The 26,152-nt window shown below is 38.1% G+C and overlaps 1 protein-coding gene across 2 annotated transcripts; it reads left to right on the top strand.

The window, feature by feature from the left end:
• The first annotated feature begins 1,077 nt into the window (after positions 1–1,077).
• TM4SF18 (transmembrane 4 L six family member 18) lies at positions 1,078–26,152 on the top strand. Of its 2 annotated transcripts, XM_047099781.1 has the most exons (6): positions 1,078–1,261; positions 1,361–1,554; positions 4,571–4,660; positions 20,340–20,482; positions 24,511–24,691; positions 25,454–26,152. In XM_047099781.1, exons 2-6 carry the CDS (start codon positions 1,378–1,380, stop codon positions 25,466–25,468), a joined length of 606 nt encoding a protein of 201 aa, XP_046955737.1. In that variant the 5' UTR covers positions 1,078–1,261; positions 1,361–1,377; the 3' UTR covers positions 25,469–26,152. The 2 variants fall into 2 exon arrangements, with proteins under 2 accessions (XP_046955737.1, XP_046955738.1); XM_047099782.1 differs by lacking the exon at positions 4,571–4,660.

The following is a 26,152-nucleotide window of genomic DNA, read 5'->3' as shown; positions in this document are numbered from 1 at the left end:
TTATTTATTTTTGAGAGAGAGAGAGCACGTGCATGTGTGTGCACAAGTAGGGGAGGGGCAAAGAATCGGGGAGAGAGGATCCCAAGTGGGCTCTGAGCTGACAGTAGCAAGCCCCATGGTGGCTCAAATTCCTGAACCATAAGATCATGACCTGAGCTGAAGTTGGATGCTCAATGAACTGAGCCACACAGGTGCCCCATTTCTTTTTATTATTACTGGTGGCTCCTACTTATTGCCTATTCCTTCCATATCACCTGACACTGTGGTTTGCACACATAATCTTGTTTAATCTCCACATTATTCTTCTGAGGAAGGTAACTTTTTTTTTTTTTAATTCCCATTTCATAGATGAGGAAGTTGAGATTAAGAAAGTTAAGTTGAGCACGGTTCTGACATTACCAATAAAGGAGCGGCAACGAGGCCGGGCAATCCTTGAGTTCCTTACCACCATTGTCTACATCATTTTTAACATATTAGTGTCAGAATTCCTTCCCTTAATCCTTTCCTCATGCCATCCAAATTGGAGGAGATCTGTGACTCTTTCAATTTAAGACAATCATTTGGAATGGAGAATTCTTAAATCCTTGTTTCAAACTTATTGCTCATAAAGTCTTAAATTACCCAAATTCTTTTACCCATTTTCCTAAACAGTAAGAAAGATATGAATTTAATTCTGTTATTATTTTTCAGAGAGATAGTAATAACAGGTATGAACTCTTAGAAGGAAAGCTTTACTGGTATTACAACAGTAAACTCACCAACAGTGTTATCTTGTTTTTCTCACTCACCAGCCTGTCTCTTTCTTTGTTCTTTTTGTGGTCCCTACAGTTTGAACAAAGTTTGGTGATAGTGAGCACAAAATAAAGAACATTGAATAAAAGGCTGGTATATAAAGTCAGGATATTTGAGCAAGCGCACCACATACTATGCTATGATATAAACTCTCTTGTTCACTGTTGGATGAAATTTGCCAGATTCAGTTCCAACCTCCACAACCCCAACTTCCTTCTTAAAATTATGCTCAGGGTTAAGTCTTCAGTTTTCTAATCCGGAGGAAAATGACTTATTTTAAAATGCAGTAAAAACACCGCATTCCTTTGGCACAGGATGAAGACCAGCTCAGCTCTTCAGCCGTTGATCATTGTCTATTGTTCTCCAAACAGTAAACCACTATTTCACACCAAGAGACTGTGAGCGGCAGTTCTGGCTGAGTCGTGGGCTTCTCATGAATATGAAGTAAAGGGCTCTGACCCAGAAAGTGGTAGGTAATCTCAAAGAGAAAAAAGAAAAAAAAAAAAAAAGGACAGGTAGGAAGAAAATTAGGTTTTATGTAATTCTACACTCTTGAAATCTCCTGCAGGTTCTGAGCAGGGTAAAATGGGGTCTCGGAAATGTGGAGGCTGCCTAAGTGGTCTGCTGATTCCGCTTGCACTTTGGAGTATAATTGTGAATATATTACTGTATTTCCCAAATGGGCAAACTTCCTATGCATCCAGCAATAAACTCACCAACTACGTGTGGTATTTTGAAGGAATCTGTTTCTCAGGTGTCATGGTAAGTGTGACTTTGGAGACTTGGGATTGCAAAGGGGGATGTTTTTACTAAGAATTGTCTTGTTCCTAGCAGAAATGATGAATAATGGAAAAATCATTCTACTAATCCTGGGTTTGGGATTTGGAAGATGGGTGGGGGTAGAGAGGCTGGTAGTCCGTGAGGACTTGGGAGGGCAGCTTTGTTTTCGGTAAGCTGCCCATTTATGTCACTCATGCAATGTAGGAAATTAGTCCTAATGAAAGTTTGTGGGACGCTGGCTTTAGAAATATTATGTCCTCATGAACCCTGTGTGTAAGCTGTTTAATTTCCAGTGGCATTGCTCTTTTCCAGAATAGTTTCTATCTGCCCTCACAATTTCTCTAGATTGGAGAGGTATGAAGACCATGTGGAAATAGAGATTTGGAGATTCAGACAAATTTGCATTCAGATATAAGTTCTGCCATTTGTGTCATGAGATCTTGAGCAAGTTACTCAATGTCTTTGAGCCTCAGTATCCTATTTGGAAAATGGGAGTAATGGCATTTACTTTTTAGGGTAATTGTGGGGATTCAATAAAATCTCATGAATGAAGGGCCCAGGATGGAGGCTGATATGTAGTAGGGAGTCAGTGAATATTGTGATTATAAATACTCGATGATGGGCCACATTACCATTAAATAATCTTATATTTTGCCCCTAATAATGGAGCATGTTTTTGAAAACTAAATTGAGTTATTTACAGTAAGCATCCATGAGTGTTTTCCTGATGACTTTGTACTCTTTAAAAACAAACTGACAGTAAATCATGTTGGCAACTTAGAGGAAAAAACACTTTTCCTGAACATGTCATATCTAAAAACAGCACATTGTGCACTGTAAGCTTGTCATACTTCCAATAACATAAAAAGAAAATGCATTATAATTTATCTCTACATCTTTGTGGGTGTTTATTATGGTATTTAGATAGCTATGATGAAAGGCAGTTTTCGTTTGGTTACTATTTTGAATAGCAAGGTAGTCAACTTTAAAGTATTAACACCCAATGCTATTAAAGTTGCTATGTGATAGGTACATAGTGAGTGTTTGGTGATCAGACTATAAATAGATGCAAACCGTTTGGAGAAGATCTTGATATGCTATATTAAGATACATGAAAATGTCTGAAAATTCATTCTGAGGAAATAATCCATAATAAGGAAATTGATGCACAGATATTTCTGGCAGCAAATAATTAGTAGGAGCACCCTAGCATAGAGTTGGCCAAGTAAACTGTGGTACATTCACTTCATATGGTGATGAAAATTATAATTGTGAAAATGTAATAACATGGAGAGTACATATTATTTGGTGTTAGGCAAAAAAAGATACAAAAAATGTGAATAGATTACGATTGCATCTAAGTAAAATATATACATGTGGTAAAACACTGGGAGTAAATACATAAAAGACATGTGAGGGTGGTGGGATTTGGGGTAATTTTCCTTTAGTATGCTTGAGCCCTGTGTTTCAGTTATTTAGTTATTCAGTTTTTTTACAATGAAAAAAAGAAAGGAGTTTCTCTTTCAACACGGGCAATGCCTGTGTTTCTCTTTTGACACAGGGTTCCTGGGTCCAGGTCTAATGATTTCTAATAATATTGGAATGAAGCCTGTTACCAAACCTGATGAACCGTGCCTTCTCTCACCATTGTTTCCCTCGATATGTAATTGTAATAAATGGACCAGTTGTATGGCATCACTAAGATTAAACCAGAATCTGCTAATATCTGTGATACCTAATGGTGTTGAAAGGAGGAGAATATAGGACTCTTTTGTTTATATTCCGTATAAAATTTAAAACTTGGAAAAAGAACTTGTTCTCTATTTTCCATGGTCAAGGAATTCTTGAAAAACATTATTCTTCCTGCATTGAATCCTTTTTGGAGAAAGAAGAGGAATATAGATAAATAAATAAACAGACAAATGAAAGCTGAAGGAATTTGGAAACTGGAAATGTTGAGTACACATAGTAAAATAACAATGAACTCAGCTTCAAGATTCAGTCCTGAACATTGAGAGTGAAGGATAGGTAGAGAATTTTCCAGAAGCAATTCACGGTCCATACCTGCCCAAATCAGGAACTGTAACAATAAAGAAATCTATGTTCTTTCCAGAACTTGAGCCCTTTGCCTAAGATACCAAGAAAGGGAAGTAGAATACATTGAACTCTCCCAGACTAAAGACAAAGCACACTCGAAAATTTGAACCTTAGATGGTTTGAATGCTTAGGGAAATTAAACCGACTTTACTTTGAACTAAGACATGTAGTTTCAATTTATTTTCTTTTTTTTTTAAATTTTTTTCATGTTTGTTTATTTTTGAGAGAGAGAGAGAGAGGGAGAGACAGAGAGCATGAGCAGGGGGAGGGGCAGAAACAGAGAGGGAGACAGAATCCAAAGCAGGCTCCAGGCTCTGAGCTGTCAGCACAGAGCCCAATGTGGGGCTTAAACTTACAAACTGTGAGTGAGATCATGACCTGAGCAGAAGTCTGACGCTTAACAGATCACCCAGGCATCCCAAGACCTGTAGTTTCAGATTAACTATGCTTCTTACCTGCATTCCCAGAGGGCAGTAAATGGAGAGAGTCTGGCAAACAGCAAAGTCTGGTGAATGATTTTCCTTTGACCTCCACAACCGAGTCAGTGAGAAATGTGGGTTTGCTGCCCAGGGTGGTATTCCTATGTCCATACCATTTACTGCTTAATCATTAACTTTTGATGACTGATAATCAGGATAATAATAGCTATCATTTATCAATCACTTACTATAAATCAAGCACTATGTTCAAAATTTTACATACATTACCTCATAACAACCCAAAGAAGTGAGTCTCCAAAACCATTTTATAGGGAAGGACTCTCAAATTTGCACCGCTAGAAAATGGCAGACCTGGGATTCAAACCTGGGTCCCCTTGGCCCCAGAGTCCCTACTCTAAATCACTGTGCTCTGATTATGACTAGTATTCCATTTCTGATATCTCCTCTCTTTCCTACTACAGATGCTTATAGTAGCAGCAGTTCTTCTTGTACTGGAGAATGATAATAACTGTAAATGTTGCCAGAGTGAAAACTGCAGCAAAAAATACATGGTAAGAGCAATAGTACTTTGAGGATGGTTGAGGGAGCCCAGGCTCACTCAGACACATGAAAATATTGACACTATTATACCCTCTCCATGCTCCTTTCAATTCAGAGCCCAAGAGTTTCCTCAAAAAAATTATCTTTCATTTTGTTTACAGTCTTTCCTCCACCTTTGCCCTGCTGATGTTCTTCCAGAAGTTCATGATTTAAAGATACACAAAATTAGAAAATAATACTACCTTTTCCTAACTGGGTTTCTGTGAGTTTATTTTTTTTCCCTTTTCTACTTCATTGAGGACAAATTTGCATAAAATAAATAGCATCCATTAAAATTGTACATTACTATGAGTTTTGACAGCCAAATACACTCATGAAACCACCATCACCATCAAGACACAGAACACTTCGCATCAGCCCCAAGAGACTCACCTTTGATCTGCTTTATATCATAATTAGCTTGCACTCAATGTAAATAGAATCATGCAGTATCTGTCTCTTGTATCTGGCTTCTTTCAGCATAATGATTAGATTTATCCACGTGTTAGGTATATGTGATGTATGTTTTTTGAACTGGGTCTTTAAAAATAATTTAAATAAAATCAAGAGAGAATAATACAACCAAATTTTCTAAGCCTGTGTTCAACAGGCAGGTGCTAGGCTCCTACATTTCCATCATTGTCCTTCTCCTCCTCAAGGTTAGCTTTGAATCTTATTTGCACAGCACTTTATAGTTTTTTCACACTTATCCAGTGAATTAGATGATTGTTATCCATACTTTCTATGAGTTATCTGTGGCTCAAAGGGAACATGTGATGTATTAACTAAAAAGAACTTACTAGAGGCCTGGCAGGCATATCTTGCAATGGCAGTTGCCCACCTTGGCTGAACATTGCAATCATCTGAGGGCTTGGAGTTGGAATCCCACCTCCAGACACACTGACCTAGTTGGTCCAAGGTACAATCAGATTTTAATGTGCAGCCAAGATGGCATGGCCAGCTTTCTTTGACAGATGCCTTTGGATGACTAAAGTAGCTGCTAAATTTAGAACGGTGCTCCTGGTGGAGAAGAACTGAAAACTTGAAATGCACTCTGTGCATGTGCATGCACATATGCGCTGTGTGTATGTGTTTTCTTAACCAACTGACTCGGCATCCCCCTGTAGCTGCTGGTATTATGCTTATGGAAACGCTTGCAAAATGGCTTAGGTGAAGCAGTAGATTCAGGTAAACATTAACCTATGATACTCAGGGAATCTCTAGAAAACAAACCATGTGCCATTAAGTTTGTAATAAAAATAAATGTGTCCATTTTGCCTTGACTCACTTTTAGCATCTCCGGCACAAATGGATGCTATAAACAGTGTGGAGTCTGGACAAGGTCTTAAAATGAAATTGAATGAGATGACTGGCATCTCAAAGGGAAGAGCAGGGGGAAGGGAGGAAGCATTCCCTGGATTCTCTGCTTGGCTCTTTCAAGGTAGGCTCTCGAATAGGGTCCCAGTTTATATGCCCCCGGGAGTCAATACCTGATGGAAAAGAGAGAAGTTAGCCTGGTAGCCATTAGAGCAAGATTTCTATTTAAGGAAGAGAGGAAGCTGCTACTGAAGTCCAGCCAAAGTTATCACGACAACACTGGGCAACGTTTCTCCCTTGTCAATAGAAAGTAGAAATACAGAGTTTTATGTAAAACTTCTCAGTTATGTTGGTAATTAATTGTCATTTAAATTAAATAAAGCACATCTTGCAGGCTAAATGTGAGTCTGCACCAGTTTGCAACTGCTGAAGTTCTGTGATGGAAATTGATTCACTTTACAGTGGAGAAAAAGTTTTCCTCAAGTTTCGTTCCTCCTTAACAAAAACCTACCTCCATTACTCTTTATTTATTAACCAAAACACATGCCTTTTTTTAAAAACAAAATAAAACACATCCTTTTTTGTATACAGAATTGTATACTACTACTTATAGTAGTTTTTTTTTGTGTGTGGTTTTAATTACATATATTCACTAGAATTCTTAACTCTTAGAAACCTTAATTGCAAGGGAAAACCAGGAAGTAAGCAATTGTGAAGTGTTGTATATCAACATTCAGTTGATTGGCAAATTCATGAATATGCTATTTCATAATTCCTTTAGTTTGCCATTAATAAAACATATGCTTTGATTTTTATTTTATTCTATCTTTGGCAAAGGGCTGGGATAAACTTGTGGTCGTGATTTGATTAGCATTATTTTTTTAAATTTAATTAATTTTTTAAAATTTATATCGAAGTTAGTTAGCATATAGTGCAATAAAGATTTCAGGGTAGATTCCTTAATGCCCCTTACCCGTTTAACCCATCCCCCCTCCCACAACCCCTCCAGTAACCCTCTGTTTGTTCTCCATATTTAAGAGTCTCTTCTGTTTTGTCCCCCTCCCTGTCTTTATATTATTTTTGCTTCTTTTCCCTTATGTTCATCTGTTATGTATCTTAAAGTCCTTGTATAAGTGAAGTCATATGATACTTGTCTTTCTCTGACTAATTTCACTTAGCATAATACCCCCTAGTTCCAACAGCATAGTTGCAAATGGCAAGATTGTATTCTTTTTGATTGCCAAGAAATACTCCATTGTGTATATATACTACCTCTTCTTCATCCATTCATCCATTCGATGGACATTTGGGCTCTTTCCATACTTTGGCTATTGTTGATAGTGCTGCTATAAACATGGGGGTGCATGTGTCCCTTCAAAACAGCACACCTGTATCCTTTGGATAAATACCTAGTAGTGCAATTGCTGGGTCATAGGGTTGTTCTATTTTTAATTTTTTGAGGAAACTCCATACTATTTTCCAGAGTGGCTGGACCAATTTGCATTCCCACCAACAGAGCAAAAGAAATCCTCTTTCTCCGCATCCTTGCCAACATCTGTGGTTGCCTGGGTTGTTAATGTTAGCCATTCTGACAGGTGTGAGGTGGTATCTCATTGTGGTGTTGATTTGTATTTCCCTGATGATGAATGATGTGGAGCATTTTTTCATGTGTCAGTTGGCCATCTGGATGTCTTCTTTGGAGAAGTGTCTATTTATGTCTTTTGCCCATTTCCTCACTGGATTATTTGATTTTTGGGTGTTGAGTTCAAGAAGTTCTTTATAGATTTCAGATACTAACCCTTTATCTGATATGTTGTTTGCAAATATCTTCTCTCATTCCGTCGGTTGCCTTCTAGTTATGCTGATCGTTTCCTTCGCTGTGCAGAAGGTTTTTATTTTGATGAGGTCCCAATAGTTCACTTTTGCTTTTGTTTCCCTTGCCTCTGGAGATGTGTTGAGTAAGAAGTTCCTACAGCCAAAAAGAGGTTTTTGCCTGCTTTCTCCTTGAGGGTTCTGATGGCTTCCTGTCTTACATTTAGGTCTTTCACCAATTTTGAGTTTACTTTTGTGTATGGTGTAAGAAAGTGGTCCAGGTTCATTCTTCTGCATGTCGCTGTCCAGTTTTCCCAGTCCCACTTGCTGAAGAGACTGTCTTTATTCCATTGGATATTCTTTCCTGCTTTGTCAAAGATTAGTTGGCCATACATTTGTGGGTCTGTTTCTGGGTTCTCTATTCTGTTCCATTGATATGAGTGTCTGTTTTTGTGCCTATACCATACTGTCTTGATGATTACAGCTTTGTAATACATCTTGAAGTCCGGGACTGTGATGCCTCCTGCTTTGGTTTTCTTTTTCAAGATTGCTTTGGCTATTTGGGTCTTTTCTGGTTCCATACAAATTTTAGGATTGTTTGTTCTAGCTCTGTGAAGAATGCTGGTGTTATTTTGATAGGGATTGCATTGAATATGTAGATTGCTTTGGGTAGTATTGACATTTTAACAATATTTGTTTTTCCCTCAGGAGCATGGAATCTTTTTCCATTTTTTTGTGTCTTCTTCAATTTCTTTCATAAGCTTTCTATAGTTATTCAGTGTATAGATTTTCCACCTCTTTGGTTAGATTTATTCCTAGGTATTTTATGGTTTTTGGTGCAACTGTAAATGGGATCGATTCCTTGATTTCTCTTTCTGTAGCTTCATTATTGGTGCATAAGAATGCAACCAATTTCTGTACATTGATTTTATATCCTGAAAACTTTGCTGAATTCAAGGATCAGGTCTAGTAGTTTTTTGGTGGTATTTTTTGGATTTTCTATATTAGAGTATCATGTCATCTGGGAAGGGTGAAAGTTTGACCTCCTCCTGGCTGATTTAGATGCCTTTTATCTCTTTGTGTTTTCTGATTGCTGAGGTAAGACTTCCAATACTATGTTGAATAACAATGGTGAGAGCGAATATCCCTGTCTTGTTCCTGACATTAGGGGGAAACTCTCAGTTTTTCCCCATTGAGGATGATATTAGCATTGGGTCTTTCATGCATGGCTTTTATGATTTTGAGGTATGATCCTTCTACCCCTTCTTTCTTAAAAGTTTTTTATCAAGAAAGATGCTGTATTTTGTTAAATGCTTTCTCTGCATCTTTTGAGAGGATCATGTGTTTCTTGTCCTTTCTTTTATTGATGTGATGAATCACATTGATTGTTTTGCAGATATTGAACCAGCCCTGCATCCCAGGTATAAATTCCACTTGGTTGTGGGATTTTTTTAATGTATTGTTGGAGCCAGTTGGCTAATATCTTATTGAGGATTTTTGCATCCATGTTCATAAGGGAAATTGGTCTGTAGTTCTCCTTTTTAGTGGGGTCTGTGTCTGGTTTTGGAATCAAGGTAATGCTGGCTTCATAGAAAGAGTTTGGAAATTTTCCTTCCATTTCTATTTTTGGAACAGCTTCAAGAGAATAGGTGTTAAGTCATCCTTAAATATTTGGTAAAATTCCCCTGGAAAGCCAGCTGGCCCTGGACTCTTGTTTTATGGGAGATTTTTGATTACTAATCGATTTCTTTACTGGTTATGGGTCTGGTCAAATTTTCTATTTCATCCTGTTTCATTTTTGGTAGTGTATATGTTTCTAGGAATTTGTCCATTTCTTCCAGATTGCCTACTTATTGGCATATAACTGCTCATAGTATTCTCTTCTTATTGTTTTTATTTCTGCTGTGTTGATTGTGATCTTTCCTCTTTCATTCTTGATTTTATTTGTTTGGGTCCTTTTCTTTCTCTTTTTGATCAAACTGGCTAGTGGTTTATCAGTTTTGTTAATTCTTTCAAAGAACAAGCTCCTGGTTTCATTGATCTCTTCTGGGTTTGTTTGTTTGTTTGTTTGTTTTTGTTTTGATAGCATTGATTTCTGCTGTAATCTTTATTATTTCCTGACTTCTGCTGGTTTTGGGTTTTATATGCTGTTCTTTTCTCATCTCCTAATGGTGTAAGGTTACGTTGTGTATGTGAGACCTTTCTTCCTTCTTTAGGAAGACCTGGATTGCTATATACTTCCCTCTTATGACTGCCTTTTTTGTGTCGCATAGGTTTTGGGATGTGGTGTTATCATTTCCATTGGTTTCCATGTACTTTTCAATTTCCTCTTTAATTTCTTGTTTAGCCCATTCTTTCTTTAATAGGATGTTCTTTAGTCTCCAAGTATTTGTTATCTTTCCAAATTTTTTCTTGTAGTTGATTTCAAGTTTCACAGCATTGTGGTCTGAAAATATGCATGGCACAATCTCGTTCTTTTTGTACTTGTTGAGGGATGATTTGTGTCCAGTATGTGATCTATTCCAGAGAACGTTCCATGTGCACTGGAGAAAAATGTATATTCCACTGCTTTAGGATGAAATGTTCTGAATATTTCTGTTCAGTCCATCTGGTCCAGTGTGTCATTCAAAGCCATTGTTTCCTTGTTGATTTCCTGTTTAGATGATCTGCCCATTGCTATAAGTGGGGTGTTGAAGTCCCCTACTATTATTGTATTATTATCAATGAGTTTCTTCATGTTTGTGATTAATTGATGTATATATTTGGGTGTGCCACATTTGGAGCATAAATGTTTACAATTTTTAGGTTTTCTTGGTGGCTAGACCCCTTAACTATGATATAATATCCTTCTTCATCTTTTGTTACACTCTTTATTTTAAAGTCTAGATTGTCTGATATAAGTATGGTACTCCGGCTTTCTTTTGTCGACCATTAGTACTATAGATGGTTCTCCATCCCCTTACTTTCAATCTGAAGGTGTCTTTAAGTCTCAACTGGGTCTCTTGTAAACAGCATATAACTGGATCTTGTTTTCTTATCCATTCTGTTACCCTATGTCTTTTAACTGGAGCATTTAGTCCATTGATGTTTAGAGTGAGTACTGAAAGATATGAATTTATTGCCATTATGATGCTTGTAGAGTTGGAGTTTCTGGTGGTGTTCTCTGGTCCTTTCTAGTCTTTGTTGCTTTGGTCTTTTTTTCTTTTCCTATCCTTTCTTTTCTTTTCTTTTCTTTTCTTTTCTTTTCTTTTCTTTTCTTTCTTTCCTTTTCTTTCTTTTTCTTTCTTTCTTTCTTTCTTTCTTTCTTTCTTTCTTTCTTTCTTACTTTCTTTCTTTCTTTCTTTCTTTCCTGTCTTCTCTCCCCTCAGAGATTCACCCTTAAATTTTCTTTCAGGGCTGGTTTAGTGGCCATGAACTCCTTTAATTTTCATTTGTCTGGGAAACTTTTAATCTCTCCTTCTATTTGGAATGATATCCTTGCTGGAGAAAGAATTCTTGGCTGCATATTTTTCCGATTCAGCACATTGAATATATCCTGCCACTCCTTTCTGGCTTGCCAAGTTTCTGTGGATAGGTCTTCTGCAAACCTGATCTGTCTTCCCTTGTAGATTAAGGACTTTTTTCCCTTTGCTGCTTTCATGATTCTTTCCTTGCCCGAGTCTTTTGTAAATTTGACTATGATATGCCTTGCTGATGGTCTATTTTTGTTGAATCTTATGGGAGTCCTCTGTGCTTCCTGGATTTTGATGTCTGTCTTTCCCCAGGTTAGGAAAGTTTTCTGCTATGATTTGCTTGCACAACCTTTCTACCCCTTTTTCTCTTCATCTTCTGTTACCCCTGTGATTCTGATGATGTTCCTTTCTAATGAGTCACTGATTTCTCTAATTGTCAGATCGTGCTCTTTTGCCTTAGTCTCCCTCTTTTTTCCACTTCGTTGTTCTCCGTAAGTTTGTCCTCTGTATCACTGTTTCACTGTTCTGCCTCATGCATCCTGCTGCTGTGGCATCCATTCGAGATTACAGCTCAGTTATAGCATTTTTTAATTTCATACTGACTAGAGTTTACTACTTTTGTCATTGTAGACAGGGATTTTAATCTATTTTTGACCCCAGCTAGTATTCTTATTGTTGTGATTCTAAATTCTGGTTCAGACATCTTGCTTGTATCTGTGTTGGTTAAGTGCCTGGCTGCCATTTCTTCCTGCTCTTTCTTTTGGGGTGAATTCCTTCACTTCATCATTTTGAAGGAAGAAAAGGAATTAATAAGGTAAAAAAATAAAATTAAAAAATTAAAAACACCTCCCCCCCCCCACACACAAAAGAATCAAATAAACAATATTAGATCCTAGGTGTGTTTTGGTCTGGTTGTTAAAAGGAGTTTTATTGATTAGAGAAAAAAGGGGGGGGAGGAAAACGTTTGAAAATTTGAAAAAATGAATACACTGAAATAAAATGAAATGATGGACGTAAAATAGAATTTGAAAAATTCACAAAAAAGTAAAGAATACAGTAGAAAAAAAATAAAGAAAAATATCTTTAATGAAAATTAAAAATAAAAAATTTTTTTCTCTTTCTGTATTCAAGAAAAAGAAAAGAAATGAAAAAGAGAAAAAAAATCAAATAGATGGACCAGTGAACATACTGAAATGTGATTAACATTGCATCGTTTTCCCCTAGAAGTCAAACTATGAAGCAATTTATAGTCCATGAACTAAGCAGGCAGAGAGATTTGTGTTCCTGAAGAGCGAGGTTTGCCCAGTTGTGTGGGGCTTAGTATAATGGCTCCATCCTCCACTAGATGGCGCTGCTTAGCTTACTGGGGTGGATTGTTGTGGTGGCGCTTGTAGATGTATATGCCTATGCATGGGAGAGGTGAAAATGTCATCACCCAGCTACCCAGACTTTGGGGAGAAGTCTGTTCTCCCTGATCAGCAATCGCGCACCTGTCCTTTGTCTCCAGCTTCCATTCACTCCCCGCTTTTACACTGTCCGTAACCAAGCGCGGTCAGGTTGCCAGGAGGCACCTCCCTCCTGAATTTTATCTCAGATGCAGCTGTGTCTCTCGACACCTCACTTCTGAGGGACTGCGGCTTTGACGTGTTCAGACCTTCTGGGGGAGCGTTCACAGAGCAATGGCCAGGTGACGACCCCACCCAGGAATGTTCATGGACCATGCTTCTGCCAATGCCCAGAGACTGCAGCTGGGTGCCAGCCCACCCTAGAAAATGTTCATGCAACCGTGTAGCAGCAGCGTTTCAGGGATTATGGAAAATCTCAACACATGGCTGGCACCAGGCTTCACTGTTAACGACCTTGTGCCAGCACCAGCGAATGTAGTTGCTCTCCAAGGTCTCCGGACACCTTTGCCTGTGAGGCTGTGGGGGAGGGCACACAGCCTCCACCATATGTCCTCCTAGCAGGGGAACCGCCTCTTTTCTGTGGCCTGAGGACCTTGCTCTCTGCTCCTGGGGATTCGTCCTTCCCACCAGAGCACCACCTGGCATCCACTGCGGAGTTTCAAACTCTGTGCTCCCCTTGTTTATAGAGTCTTAGTGGAATTTAAACCCTCTCCTTTCTCCTTTCTCCCTTTTTAGTTCAGTCCCTGCAGCTGTTTCCACTTTTTCTCCTGCTGCTTTTCACGGGTGGTGCTTTTCCCATACTCTCTCCCCCTCCCTCTGGAAGCAAAAACAGCTCCCTGCCCTCCACGGCTTCTATCTCCCCCAGTTCACCTCTCCATGCAGTGTACCTGCTGAGTTCTGTGGTTTGGGTTGTGCAGTTGTTGTGTTAAACCTCAAATCAGTTTTCTAGATGTGCAGGGTGGTTTAGTATTGATCTGTATTTCATGGATGCAAGATGCAAAAAAAAACTTCCATGCTGTTCCCCCATCTTGGCTCCTCCTCTGCTATTTTATAATATCTAAAGCATATGTTTCCTCATAGTGTGATTTTTCAGTGTGGCACAAGACATTTACTAACAGACCCAAATATCTTTAGTTCCTCCCTAATAGAAAGAGAAAAGTAAGTAAACTTATGTTCAGTAAGCAATGTTTCAGTAACTTATTTTGTTTGCAAGTGATGTACCTATTCAATGAATTACCATCATTTAACTTGACTTAGTGTAACTTTAAGGTTTTAAGTTAGCAAAAAGATTTTGGAAGCTAATTTAAAACCGATGTATTTTATAAAACCTAATCATTATTGAAAAATTCAGTATTAAACTTTTATCACATATGTATTTAACTTGCTCTGAACACTTAGGTCACTTAGATTACTCATGAAGATTTCCTGACACAATAGACAAAGTTAGCTATCATTTTAAGTTATTTTCTGGTTGACAAATTTTGTGAATTATATGTATATTAGGCAAGCTTCAAACACCACAGAAATGAAACACCTAAAAAGTTGAACATGCATTTTCTCTCTTTCTCTCAACTGCTGTGCTTGACATACATTCAGCAATTTATTTTTACTGTAGGCTTTTGTTTTAGGTTGAATTTATGGTTCTATATTCTTAAACACACGGTAGAGATAACATAAGTTTCTTTGACTAGTAATCCTAGATAGAAAAAAATTATATGACTGTGTTATGTTTAATGATGACAACTCTAAAGATATGCTTGTTAGGTTTTGTCCCCAACAATTTTTTTTTTAATTTTTTTTTCAACGTTTATTTATTTTTGGGACAGAGAGAGACAGAGCATGAACCGGGGAGGGGCAGAGAGAGAGGGAGACACAGAATTGGAAACAGGCTCCAGGCTCTGAGCCATCAGCCCAGAGCCCGACGCGGGGCTCGAACTCACGGACCGCGAGATCGTGACCTGGCTGAAGTCGGACGCTTAACCGACTGCGCCACCCAGGCACCCCTGTCCCCAACAATTTTTAAACTAGCTTTATTTACCAAGGATTATCCCAGATCTTGTGAACTTAAATTTTTTTTAGATTAGTCTCTGTGTTTCTGAGAGTTTTAAGAATACTTAAGTTATATGAGAACTCATTTATCTCTACTCCAATTAGAATAGAACCCTTTTGAGAGATTTTATAAATTGTTTTGGTAATATCATCTGAAGGTAGGAAAATATCACACATCTGTAACTTACACATATAGACATAAAGAAACATATAGACAGACACAGAGATTGTACAGCCTTTGTTTTGATACAAAACTCACTAGTTTATAAAAGAGTCCATATTGTGTTTCTGGTAGAAGAAATCATGGCTACCAGCTCAGTTAGCTGTAGCTTTTTACTAACATTTGTGGAGAAGACTGTTAAGATTTTTATCTGCCCTTGACAAATCATTTTATGAAGTCTGCGGACTAGATTTGGGGTGAAGGAATTTCTATAGCAGTTTTTTTTTTAAACTCCTCCCCTACCTCCAGGCCCTCCCTCCCCCACCCCTTCAGTCCCAGGCAATTGTGAGCAGTGTTTTAATTATCTCCTGGGATGTTTACATTTCAAAGACATGGTAAGAGTTATAGCTCCCAGGGATAGAGAATATAGATTCCCTTTCAGAAGGAGTTTGGGGGCATATTTGTCTATTATTAAGAGGTCTAGAATAATTACTATTTAGATTTTTTCCTCTTTTACTGAAGCTTGGGGCAATTCTGTTTCCAATGTCCTGATCTTTTACAACATCTACAGGCATTTCGAGATGAATAGGTTTGGGAATTGGTAAGGATAGATAGGTGGAACTTTGAATTGCTTTTAGCTTCTAGTTCCATAAAGACTAGATTTGTAGGGCAAGGAGAATTGGTTTTTAATTACTGAAGGAATTGGGTCACAGCCTGAATGTTATCAAGGGACTGGCCCACCCATCCAACTACATTATCTTCAATTTGCTTCTTTATAACAGGAAGACGAATTTCAACTAAGATGGAAGTAAAAAAATTTCTGTGTTCTAGATTTACAGTGGTGTATCTTTCTAATATTTTCAAAATTATTTCACAAAGCCTTCAGCATCCTTTCTTTCCCTCTGAGGGCCCCATTTCAGCTTAGGAGAGACGGCCTTGATTTTAAGTGTCTATCAGGATCTGAATATGAATTTTCAGTTTGGCCAACTTCTGACCATAGAGCCCCTTAAAAAAAATTGTTTCAAATATTTAAACCAAAAGTAAGTCCATCACATAACTCAAAACCAAAAGTAAGTCTATCAAGTGACTCAAAACCAAAACCAATACTTAACCATGAATATAAAAGATGTCCCCAAAGAGGATGCAAAAGATACAGTCCTCGCAAGATCCAGAACCACTCCCAAAGGCAGCAATAGCAAAGACATAGACACCTCCTCCTGAGAGCTGGTGGACAGTTGGTAGAATGCTAGCCACAAGGGGGGTGCAACCCAATTTCTGTATGGCGTATTCTTGGGGGCCCGATCTGACAGTTTGTCATCTCCAAGAACTGACACTTGCCTGCCTGACAGGCAGAAAGCCAAGCCAAGTTCTCAGAACTCAAATAAGAGACAAACAGGAAAGTGATAGCTGTTCCTGGGAGGGGAAGGATCAATAACTAATGGATGACTTGAAACCAGATTTTAACCAGAGTTACAATCCAAAGAACCAATTCTGACTATGTTTTTCTCCTGCCAATCTGAGTCTGAAAAGGAAAAGACTCCTACCACCTTTGCTCGACCAGTCCCCCACAGGCAGAGATCCAAACAACTGACATGGCAAGAATTCTGTGGATTTTGTCAGAGATCCAGGATCTCTAACTGTAGCTCCTGAATTGAGCAAGGTGTCCCTGGCCAGTGTGCCCTGTGTTGGGTGCCAGAAACTGTGGGGGAGAAAAGTTTTACTCAGCTCTCTTACGGTTCCCGGCTCAGTCTGAAAATTAAAACTGACAGATTAACCAGAGAAAGGCATACACATTTTATTAAGATTTTACGTGTACATGGGAGCCTTCACAAGAGAATGAAGACCTGAAGAAGTCAGAGTAGCAAGTTTCTATGCCTTTTACATAAAGAAACAGCAATGAATTTGTGAAGAATTGGTAGGGGCACCTGGGTGGCTCAGTCGGTTGGGCAACTGACTTCGGCTCAGGTCATGATCTCACGGTTTGTGGGTTTGAGCCCCGTGTAGGGCTCTGTGCTGACAGCTCAGAGCCTGGAGCCTGCTTCAGATTCTGTGTCTCCCTCTCTCTCTTCCTCCCCTGCTCGTTCTTTGTCTCTCTCTGTCTCTCAAAAATAAATAAATGTTTAAAAAAAATTTTTTTTTAAAGAATTGGCAAGAGTGGGGGGTTTGGGCTAGGGGTAGTAAGTGGTGAAGAAGTAACTTGGAAGATAAGGGTTAGTTTATCAAGGTTTGTTTATACAGGTTTCTTGGCCCCAAATTCCCTGTCTCTGCTGATAAGAATGTCTTCCTTCCTCCTGGTACAGAGAGGGTAATAAAACATGGCAGTTTTATGACCTGTTTCAGCGAAGAAGGGCAAAGAGGTTGGGAGCGGTCAGAGTGACCATCCTGCTTCCGCCATTTTCTTGAACTCCTTCAGTTTAAGGTATTCACTATGCTAAGGTGCCATGTTTTGGGGGTGATCTGAGCCCTATTAACTTATTGCTTGCTCTTCATTCTTCTGTGGAGCCTCATTTTCTATCAAAATGCTGTAGGTTGTTATCCCTGGAAGCAACTGTCAGCTAAATCAAGGTACTTGGAATAATAGATAATATTTTAATTACATTTACACTTTTCAAATAATTTTTATATCCACTCTGTCCTTTAATTTTGAAACAGTCCTGTTACGGAGTTACTATAATCATCTATATCATTTACATTTTATAGAAGATGAAACTGTAACTCAGAGAGATTCTAATTCTGGATTTATTTTGAGGCTTATCTGGGTTGTGTAATGGTATGCACTCATTAGACTGTAACTTATATATGTACACACACATACGTATTATTCTATGGTTGCCAGTTTCCCCAAATGAAAAAATTCTTCACTGATCTTTCCAGTGAATGTCTTAAGAGCACATTTGGTAAACAAGGAGCTCAATCTTTTGAAAACATCCTTCTTCCTTTTTGGAAGACTGCATCAGTGAATAGGTAAATTTTCTTTATAAAGTGTAACAAACTACTCTACTGTTAAAAAAAAGGGTAAGTGTGTTTATCGCATCCCATGATGGGGCAACATTCTATTAAAGTCAATATGAAAAATATAATTTGAAAGATATTTTAATCATATGTGAAGACATCAGTGAAATAATACCAAATAGGTAAAAAGCAGAATTGTTCTTTTCTTATGTTTTTAAAGTATATTTTTCTGATTTTCCATAATGAGCATGTATTAATGTTATTAATCAGTAAAGTAATGCTAACTTACTTGAAATATAGATGATTTGAGATTACTTTTGTTCCAAAAAAAATCACAGGGTTGTTTTGCTCAGTTTTCCTGGTTTCAGTTTTTGAGTTTATTGTTAACTAGCTTGGCTGTTCTACTCTCACTTGAAAGCAACATTTCTAAAACTAGATTAAATTGTCTCCCAAACCAAACTACCCTTCTTGGCATCCCTATTTCTGTCCTTTTTGTTCAAGTTCCAAACTCTGGAATTTTTTTTTTTCAGTCCATCTCCAGCTACCTATTTCCATCCCAATGTCTTTTCTTTAGCTCATCTCTTTGTCACCTCAATTTAAAGTTGTCTCCACATGGAATCCTTATCTTGGGCTCTGTCCCTTCCAGCTAGCATGCTGTCACTGCCAGAGCCATCTTTCAAAATTATGTATTTGCTCACATCACTTCCTTGCTCAAAAACCAAGTACATGGCTTGTTGGAAAAAGAGCTATTCTGGGTCTTTATCAATTCAAAATGAACTTGGTACATTTTGTTTCAGGAAGCAAGGAGGTGCTCAAGGAATGATAGGGGTATCTCAAAGGGTACAGGAATTGACTTAATAAGATGTTCCCACTGCCATACTTGGACCAAATGAGCATCTAAAAGAATAATAACAGTTATGAATTAAACACATTGAATTAGAAAATCCATGAGTCCACAATAATAGGAAGTTAAAAATGCAGAAGAAACGATAGAATTAGAGAAGCAGCACCCTGCAATCAATCACTGTGATAACTGGTAATCAGTGGATATGAGGATCATCAGTGGATGGTAAATCCATTAGTTGAAATGTCCTTAGGGAATAGCATATGACACAGTCTCAAAGTATTACTGCACAAATTACTAGTTGCAAGGTGGCATATGTTTATAGATCTGAAAAACATCACCTTAACCAAAAGATCAAAAGCATCACCAATTGTAGTGAGAGGCCCATAATGTATGCACACCCATTAGGTGTTCTTGACAAAATGTTGAACCTAAGTTTGGTTGTGAGGAAGCAATCAGAAAACCCCAGGTTGTGGGACATTCTATAAGGCAACTTGCTGGTATTCTTCAAAAACAGTTTAATATTCTAAAAAACTAAAAGGCAGCAAGACTAATGTAGATTAAAGGAAACTAAAGAGATGTAACCTGTGTGTGAATTTTCATTGGGTCCTGTACAAAAAAGTAAAAAACAGTTGCAGAATAGTAGAATATCTTTATTTTGGGGAGATATGTACTGATGTGTTTAGGTGTGAGATATCACAATATCCACAACCTATTTTCAAGGGGTAAAGCAACAAAAATGTGTAAATAAATAAATATATGTGCATGTATATGTGCATATACATACAGAAAAAGGGAGAGCAAGCAAAAATGGTAACATATTCACAGAAGGTGAGTCTAGATAAAGAGTATACAGAGGTATATTGACTATGCATTCAGCCTTTTGGTAGATTAAAAAAAATTAATGAAATGCCACTGGATATAACAAGTTGCACTCATTTTGTAAGCAACTCAAGGGCTGAGTCATGTCCAATAACCTCATTTCCCCAGCATTAGCACCCCATGTCAATCTGGTCTTCATAAACTTCTCCCCTCTGATGCTTGATAGGACCCCTCTCTTAGGTCAGACCAGTCTACTTACGCTTACAACTCTGCTTGTACCCATCCGCCTATGAATACTGCTCATTCTCTCTACTCAAATGAAAACGTTCTCCTCCTCATCAATACCATCCTCACCTGAACATAAATATGGTCACCTAGGCTGACACCTGCTGTTTCCCCCTCATATTTATATAAGTGAAGATATTCACATATCATCCTCACATGAGAAAAGCAATGGTCATAGCTTGATTCTTAGAGAACCCACGCTACCTAGAAAATAACGTCTTCAATAAAGAAATATAGGTTGATTGATCACACACCTTCACTGCATTAATGTACGATCATTATTTTGATATCGAAATTCCATAAGAAAGGAACAAATTTACTAAATTAACTAGTTTCCTCTGTGGAATGCTGAGCAAAAAGTCATTTTAAAAACTTATTTTAAACATTAGGTGCTTTTGAATTAAGTGTTTCCATTTTTATGTGGACATTTGGTACTACACAGTCTGCAGTAGGCATGGATGAGTAGGGGAAGGTACCTATCTGATCATTTATCCACAATATCTCCTTGTCTCATCCTATAGCATTAACCGTCTTCTTCTATGTTTAATTTAGACACTGCTGTCAATGATTTTTTCTTCCCTTGGAATTGCTTTCTCTGGATACTGCCTGGTCATATCTGCTCTGGGCCTTGTTCAGGGTCCATACTGCCGCACTCTTGATGGCTGGGAGTACGCCTTTGAAGGCACTGCTGGACGGTAAGGAATAATTCTCCAAATCAAGAGGCTCAGAAAACCAGAAACACCTGGCTTCATGCTCCTGCTCACTTTCCATGATAACTTTGGGGTTCCATGTGGGTACATTAGTGCAGAATTTTCCTATTAGTTTAATAACACACAGACCAATTTCTTCCTACACAGATCTCTGGTTAGATGGAGGGTTTTTTTGCCAGTCTTTTAATGTCCTATGCATTCACTATTTTGAGGCTGATGTGGAGATATCCAAATGAAAGGTGTGTTTTTCCTATACTTCAGAACAAAGCTTTGTGGTTATTGTGGTCTGGCAACTGTTGGAGCCTGGGACTTGAGTGGTTCTAGCAACTCAATCTTGTTTTGTGGCCAATTTGGATGTGTGGTCTGTTACAGATGGGAAGGGGCTTGGCTGGGAAAGAATCACAGTACCCATGGATGGTGTTACCCATGCTATGCCATCAAGGACAACACAGAGATAGAACTGGGCAGGGTGAGCAGCAAAGTGCAATGAGATCCAGGGACACGACCAGGTGTAGGGGTTTATGGAGGAGCCAGGAGATTATCTAGCATGTATTGAAGAAGAGTCTAGGGCGGTAGCCTTACTTAGAGGGCTGGTGGTGCAGTCAGGTGTTGAGGAACCCAATCCTAGATCGAAGAACACCTCACACTGACATTGAGCCTACCAGCACCTGGTTTATTGACCTGCCAGCACCTGTAGAAACAGCTCCAGAGGAAGCAGGCCCCAGTCGAAGATATAGGAGAGGTTCATTGAATCTCTCCCTGTCTCATCTTGTGCTCAGAATTCTAATGGTATAAATTGAGGGAGTGTCAGTATCACTCCATAGGGAAGTTACAGTTTCTTCTCAACACCATATGACTGGGTCTATTGTTCAAGGCCCACATTCATTTGAAGGCTTACATGCTCACCTAGGCCTGCATTGCAAAGCTACTTCTGTGCCCATAGTCGCCTTCATTCATTCTGAAGCTTCTAGTGCCACGTGCTTGAGCAGAGCTCTCTTTCAGGTCAGGGGAACTAGAAAATAACTCTGAGCACTCTTGTAGGACACAAGGGGCTTAGGAAAGGGGACCTAATGTAGAAAGTCCCACTGGGTGCAAAAAATCATTTTTTGTGCCATCATCCCCTGAACTTTCCTCCACACCCAAACCAACGAAGACTTCCCTTTCAAAGCAAGAACCTCAGACTTCTCACATGCCTCTCCATTACTCTTTAAAGTTGCCCTTGATAGTCATATTCATCCAATCCCAACTATATACAAATATTTGGAGGTAAAACATCGGCAGCCATGAAGGGAAGTTAAGTCTCTGGTCTCCTAAAGAAATTTCCAAGGCTTGGCAAATTCTGGGTGAAACAAGTGTTAATGTTGAAATTCTACAAATCAGTTATTGATTTGCACATTTATGCAACAAATATTTATTGAGCACCTACTATGTTCAGGTCTTGAATTAGGTGCTAGAGAGTCAAAGATAAATTACATAGGTTTACTTCCCTCTAGGAGCTCAGACAGACCTTACCGAATAGAATGCTAAGATGGGAGCTTTTTTGTAGCAGACGGTCTTCAATGCTTATACATCTGGGTTCAAGTCTTCTGTATGCTACTTACAAAATCTATGACTTAAACAAATATCCCTAAGCCTCTGTAAATGGGAGATCATGATCATTTCTATCTCATAGAACTCACAATTAAATGGAAGGAAAGCACAAATTAGATTTCATAAATGCTTAAGACATGCCAGCTTTTATTACTAACATCATTACCCTGTGTAATCTTTTATGCTACATGAGGTCCTCCACCTGCCCAGGTGGGGTGGGGTGGGGGGCAGTAGATACAGCCACTGACATGGTGACTGGTAAGGATCCTGAATCAGTTTCATTCAACAGGTATTTGTTGATCTTTGCCATGTACCAGGCACTGCTTTAGGTCTTAGACCTGGCTATTCAGGGGTGCATAAATCACAATGAGGCTCTCAGAGTACACAGGTTAGTGAGGGAATAGATATAGATACAGATAAGATAAAATTACAATATAATAAAGTAAAAGTTGTGATAGAGTCGTATATGGAGGTTGTGGAGGAAAGGACTATCAGAAAAAGTGTCTCTATTCCTTCCAGACCCTGCTAATGCACTTACGAGCCTGTGGTTTACACAAAGAATAAATAGCACCATAGTCTGGGAGAAAAATCAAAGCCCTGCAAATCACCTTGCTTAAAAGTGTTGGGTGATCTGTGCATAGCATATACTGGGAACAGTCTAGAGTAAGGATCTTGAAGGGATTAGCTTCCCTAGTGGCTGAGACTGAGTTAAGAGTATGAGGGTGTATGAAATGGGTCTAGGGTAATAGTAACAGAAAATTACATCTGTACCATGCTTTACAGGCTCCAAAGCATTTTTTACACACTTTTCAACAAATATTCATAATAACCCTAGGGTTAGATATATTAAGCCCATTGTCCAAATAAGCCTCTAGAGGTCAGAGAGGTAAAGTCTCTTGCTCAAGATCCTACAGATTCAGGAGTTCCATATTGAATACTCTTTGCCACTTGAGACCTAAGGGCCATTAGCAACATCAGGAAATTCTCAGAGTGCTTCTGAGTGTCCTGGAGCATAGAGAGTAGGAAATAAAGAGAGGAAACAGAGAACGAAAGAAATAGGAGAGAAATGGAGGGGGGAGAAGGAAAAACTAAGAGAAGAGAGAAGTCATGGTGGTAGTGTTCCTCAAAATGCAGAATTCATCTCTTTCTACCATAGATGCTAATGCTCAAGGCCACTTGTCCAGTACCCAGGTTGCCTTACTTGCTGTCTTAAGGAAAAGCATATTGCTGTTGACAAGACATTTATAAACAACTCTGCCATATAAATAGGTTCGATTATTTTTGTTTGGGGAATTTTCTGAGGAGGCCAGTTTTCCACTTTGATTCAGTTGAACAGTGTCACCCTTAGGACAAGTGCTGATAGCCATAGCATATCTGGAAGTGAGCATAAGTCAGCAGGGTAGATTCAGCATGGTTTTAAGATTATCTTCATAGTGGTTTAATTCTCACAATCTAGTGCAAAACTAAACTAATTGAACCTTTCAATCTTTTGCATTCCCACCTCAGAATCTAAATCTTAGCAGCAGTCAAGCAGCAATGTTCTAAAGTCACCCTGTGGACTCCAAACCAGGAACAGTAGTATCACTGGGAACTTGAAAAATCTTGGGGCGCCTGGATGGCTCAGTCAGTTAGGTGTCTGACTCTTGATTTCGGCTCAGGGCATGATTTCATGGTTTGTGAGATCGAATGCTTTGTTGGGCTCTGCTGGGACAGTGTGGAACTCTCTACTTCTCATTGCCCCTCCCCCACTCGCTGCCTTTCACACGTGCACGCTCTCTCTCAAAATAAATAAAAACCAATTAAAAAAAGAAAAAAGAAAAAAGAAAAAGAAATGAAAAATCTTAAGCCCCATCCAGACCTTCCGAATCAGAAATTCTGGGGTGTATCTCTGTAACCTGCATTTTCAGAAGCCCTCCAGATAATCCTGATCTATGCTCAAGTTTGAAAACCAGTTTGAAAGGTCTTTGGGACAGAGTCTAGGAATTTATAGCAGCATTTACCTTTGCTATTTTGCCACATGTGTGATTTTTGTATCTAGCACAAGCTCAGCTTTGTCTCTGGCAGCCCAGGCTAACTTCTGGACTTTTAGGGAAATGAACGATCTTCAACTTTCTTGGTATTGACACATGCTGCCTTTTGTTACTAGTGAACTTATCCATATGTGCTTGCCTTCTAACTGAACTGAAATGGTCTCTGAGGCAGGCATCATGTTTAAATAAGCATAGCCCAATGCTATGCATACTATATATTCAATATATATATATATATATATATATATATATGAATGATTTTTTAAATGTATTAATTCACATTTAATAATATTATGTATTTCAATCATATATATTAATTTCCCAAACAGACCAAACATCTGTGGCCTTCTTGCTTGGACCAATCTTGCTGACCATATCCCTCCTCTCTGTCAGTTTCCTTACAGATTCCAGCATCTGGATTCAGTGCCTGGAACCTGCACATGTAGTGGAGTGGAATATCATTTTATTTTCCATTCTCATAGCACTCAGTGGGCTTCAGGTGATTGTTTGCCTCATCAGAGTAGTCACTCAGTTATCCAAGATACTGTGTGGAAACTATTCAGTCATCATCCAGGTAATAGATCATTAGTGGCACCTATATGTCTTCCATTTTACCCCCACTGTCCAAGATTCAGTGACTCTTGTTAAATGGTTTTTAGACTCCCATCATTTTCTTTCCCTTCCTACTGCCCTCATCTTTACTCAAACTTTAATATTTCATTTTTTTTTATATTCCAATGTGTCTCTTGGCTTGCCTATATGAAATGAATCAATGGAATAGTTATAAAATCTGCACTCAGTGTTTAGTGGTGAAAACAGCAGAAGTGTTTTGCATGAGCAACATTTCAGTGTTCTGTGTAGAAATAACCCAAAGCACAGAGAAGTCTTACTGTTTATTGAGAATTTCCCTGTTCATAAGATAACTGAAGGCTCATAACATTATCCCATTGAAATAATTTCTCTTCTGAATGCTGCTACATTAACCTAATAACTATTCTTTATACTGAATCATTAGCAATTGATTTTAAAGGAGAGAAATCTGTTTTTATCCCTTCAAAACTGCTTCTGCTTCATCTACTAAAATATTGATGTTAATTTAGTTTGGTTGAAACTACTAAAACTACCCGGCAAGTCCCAAGTGAACAGAAATCATGAGTGAGTAATCTTGCGTCATATTTAAAAATAACGTACACCCTTCCTGGTAGTTTCAAATAGATATTTTCCAAATTCATCATGTTTTGAATATGAACTATAATTTTAAGTTGCTACCTGGATTATGGATCATTAATCAAGCCAAATTTACTACTTTACTCACTTTGTTTTTCTTTTTTCATAGCCTGGAATTATTTGAATAAGGACAAGAATGTTTTCCATTATCAAGATATGCCATCTGTTTTTCTCATATCTACTGTATAGACTTAAGGGCAATATTCCAGTGATGATGTTTTCTCCATTTGGTGTTTGTTGTGCCTGCTTATGAAATTTACATTCCTCACTGAATGTGCCAACTATGCTACCTTTCCATTTAGAATATTTTTCTAAGCAATATGTGTCAGGATCTTCAGAAATGTTTATACCCTTTGGTCAAACAAATCCATTTCCAATAATCCATACTATGGAAATAAATAAGAATAGAAGATAAAACTTTATGCAAATATAAATAATACAACATTATTTAATATTCTGGAAAATTAGAAATATCCAACAGTCTAACTTTAGGGGAAGAATTAAATAAAGAGTAGTATATTCATTGTAATATTATAAAGTCATTACAAAATATGTCACACAATCATTACAAATTACATTTTTAAGATTATGAATATGTTAATTTACAAAACAGATTATAAATTCATGTTTATAATATACGTATAACCACCTAAAGTAAACACCAAATAATCAAAATTTACAATAAAAACTAAATCTAGAAGGATTTTCAGAAAAATGTCAGCTGTCATTGACTTGGATCATAGGTGACCCTTCCTACTTTTCTATATTTTCCAAATTTTCTTTATTATGTTTTATCATTAAAATACAT

The sequence above is a fragment of the Lynx rufus genome, unplaced genomic scaffold (assembly GCF_022079265.1).
Source record: "Lynx rufus isolate CCGP_SWC_20201006 ecotype Redwood Valley unplaced genomic scaffold, mLynRuf1.p SCAF_5, whole genome shotgun sequence".
Classification (NCBI taxonomy): Eukaryota; Metazoa; Chordata; class Mammalia; order Carnivora; family Felidae; genus Lynx; species Lynx rufus.
The sequence above is the reverse complement of the archived record's forward strand: the minus strand, read 5'-3'. Positions and strand labels throughout refer to the sequence as shown.

What these genes read in the sequence shown, in the direction of transcription:
- TM4SF18 (XM_047099781.1), top strand. Translation starts at nt 1,378, where the DNA reads ATGGGGTCTCGGAAATGTGGAGGCTGCCTAAGTGGTCTGCTGATTCCG. An exon ending in TCTGTTTCTCAGGTGTCATG is followed by an intron (nt 1,555 to 4,570) that starts GTAAGTGTGACT and finishes TTCCTACTACAG; the next exon opens with ATGCTTATAGTAGCAGCAGT. An exon ending in ACTGCAGCAAAAAATACATG is followed by an intron (nt 4,661 to 20,339) that starts GTAAGAGCAATA and finishes TGTTTAATTTAG; the next exon opens with ACACTGCTGTCAATGATTTT.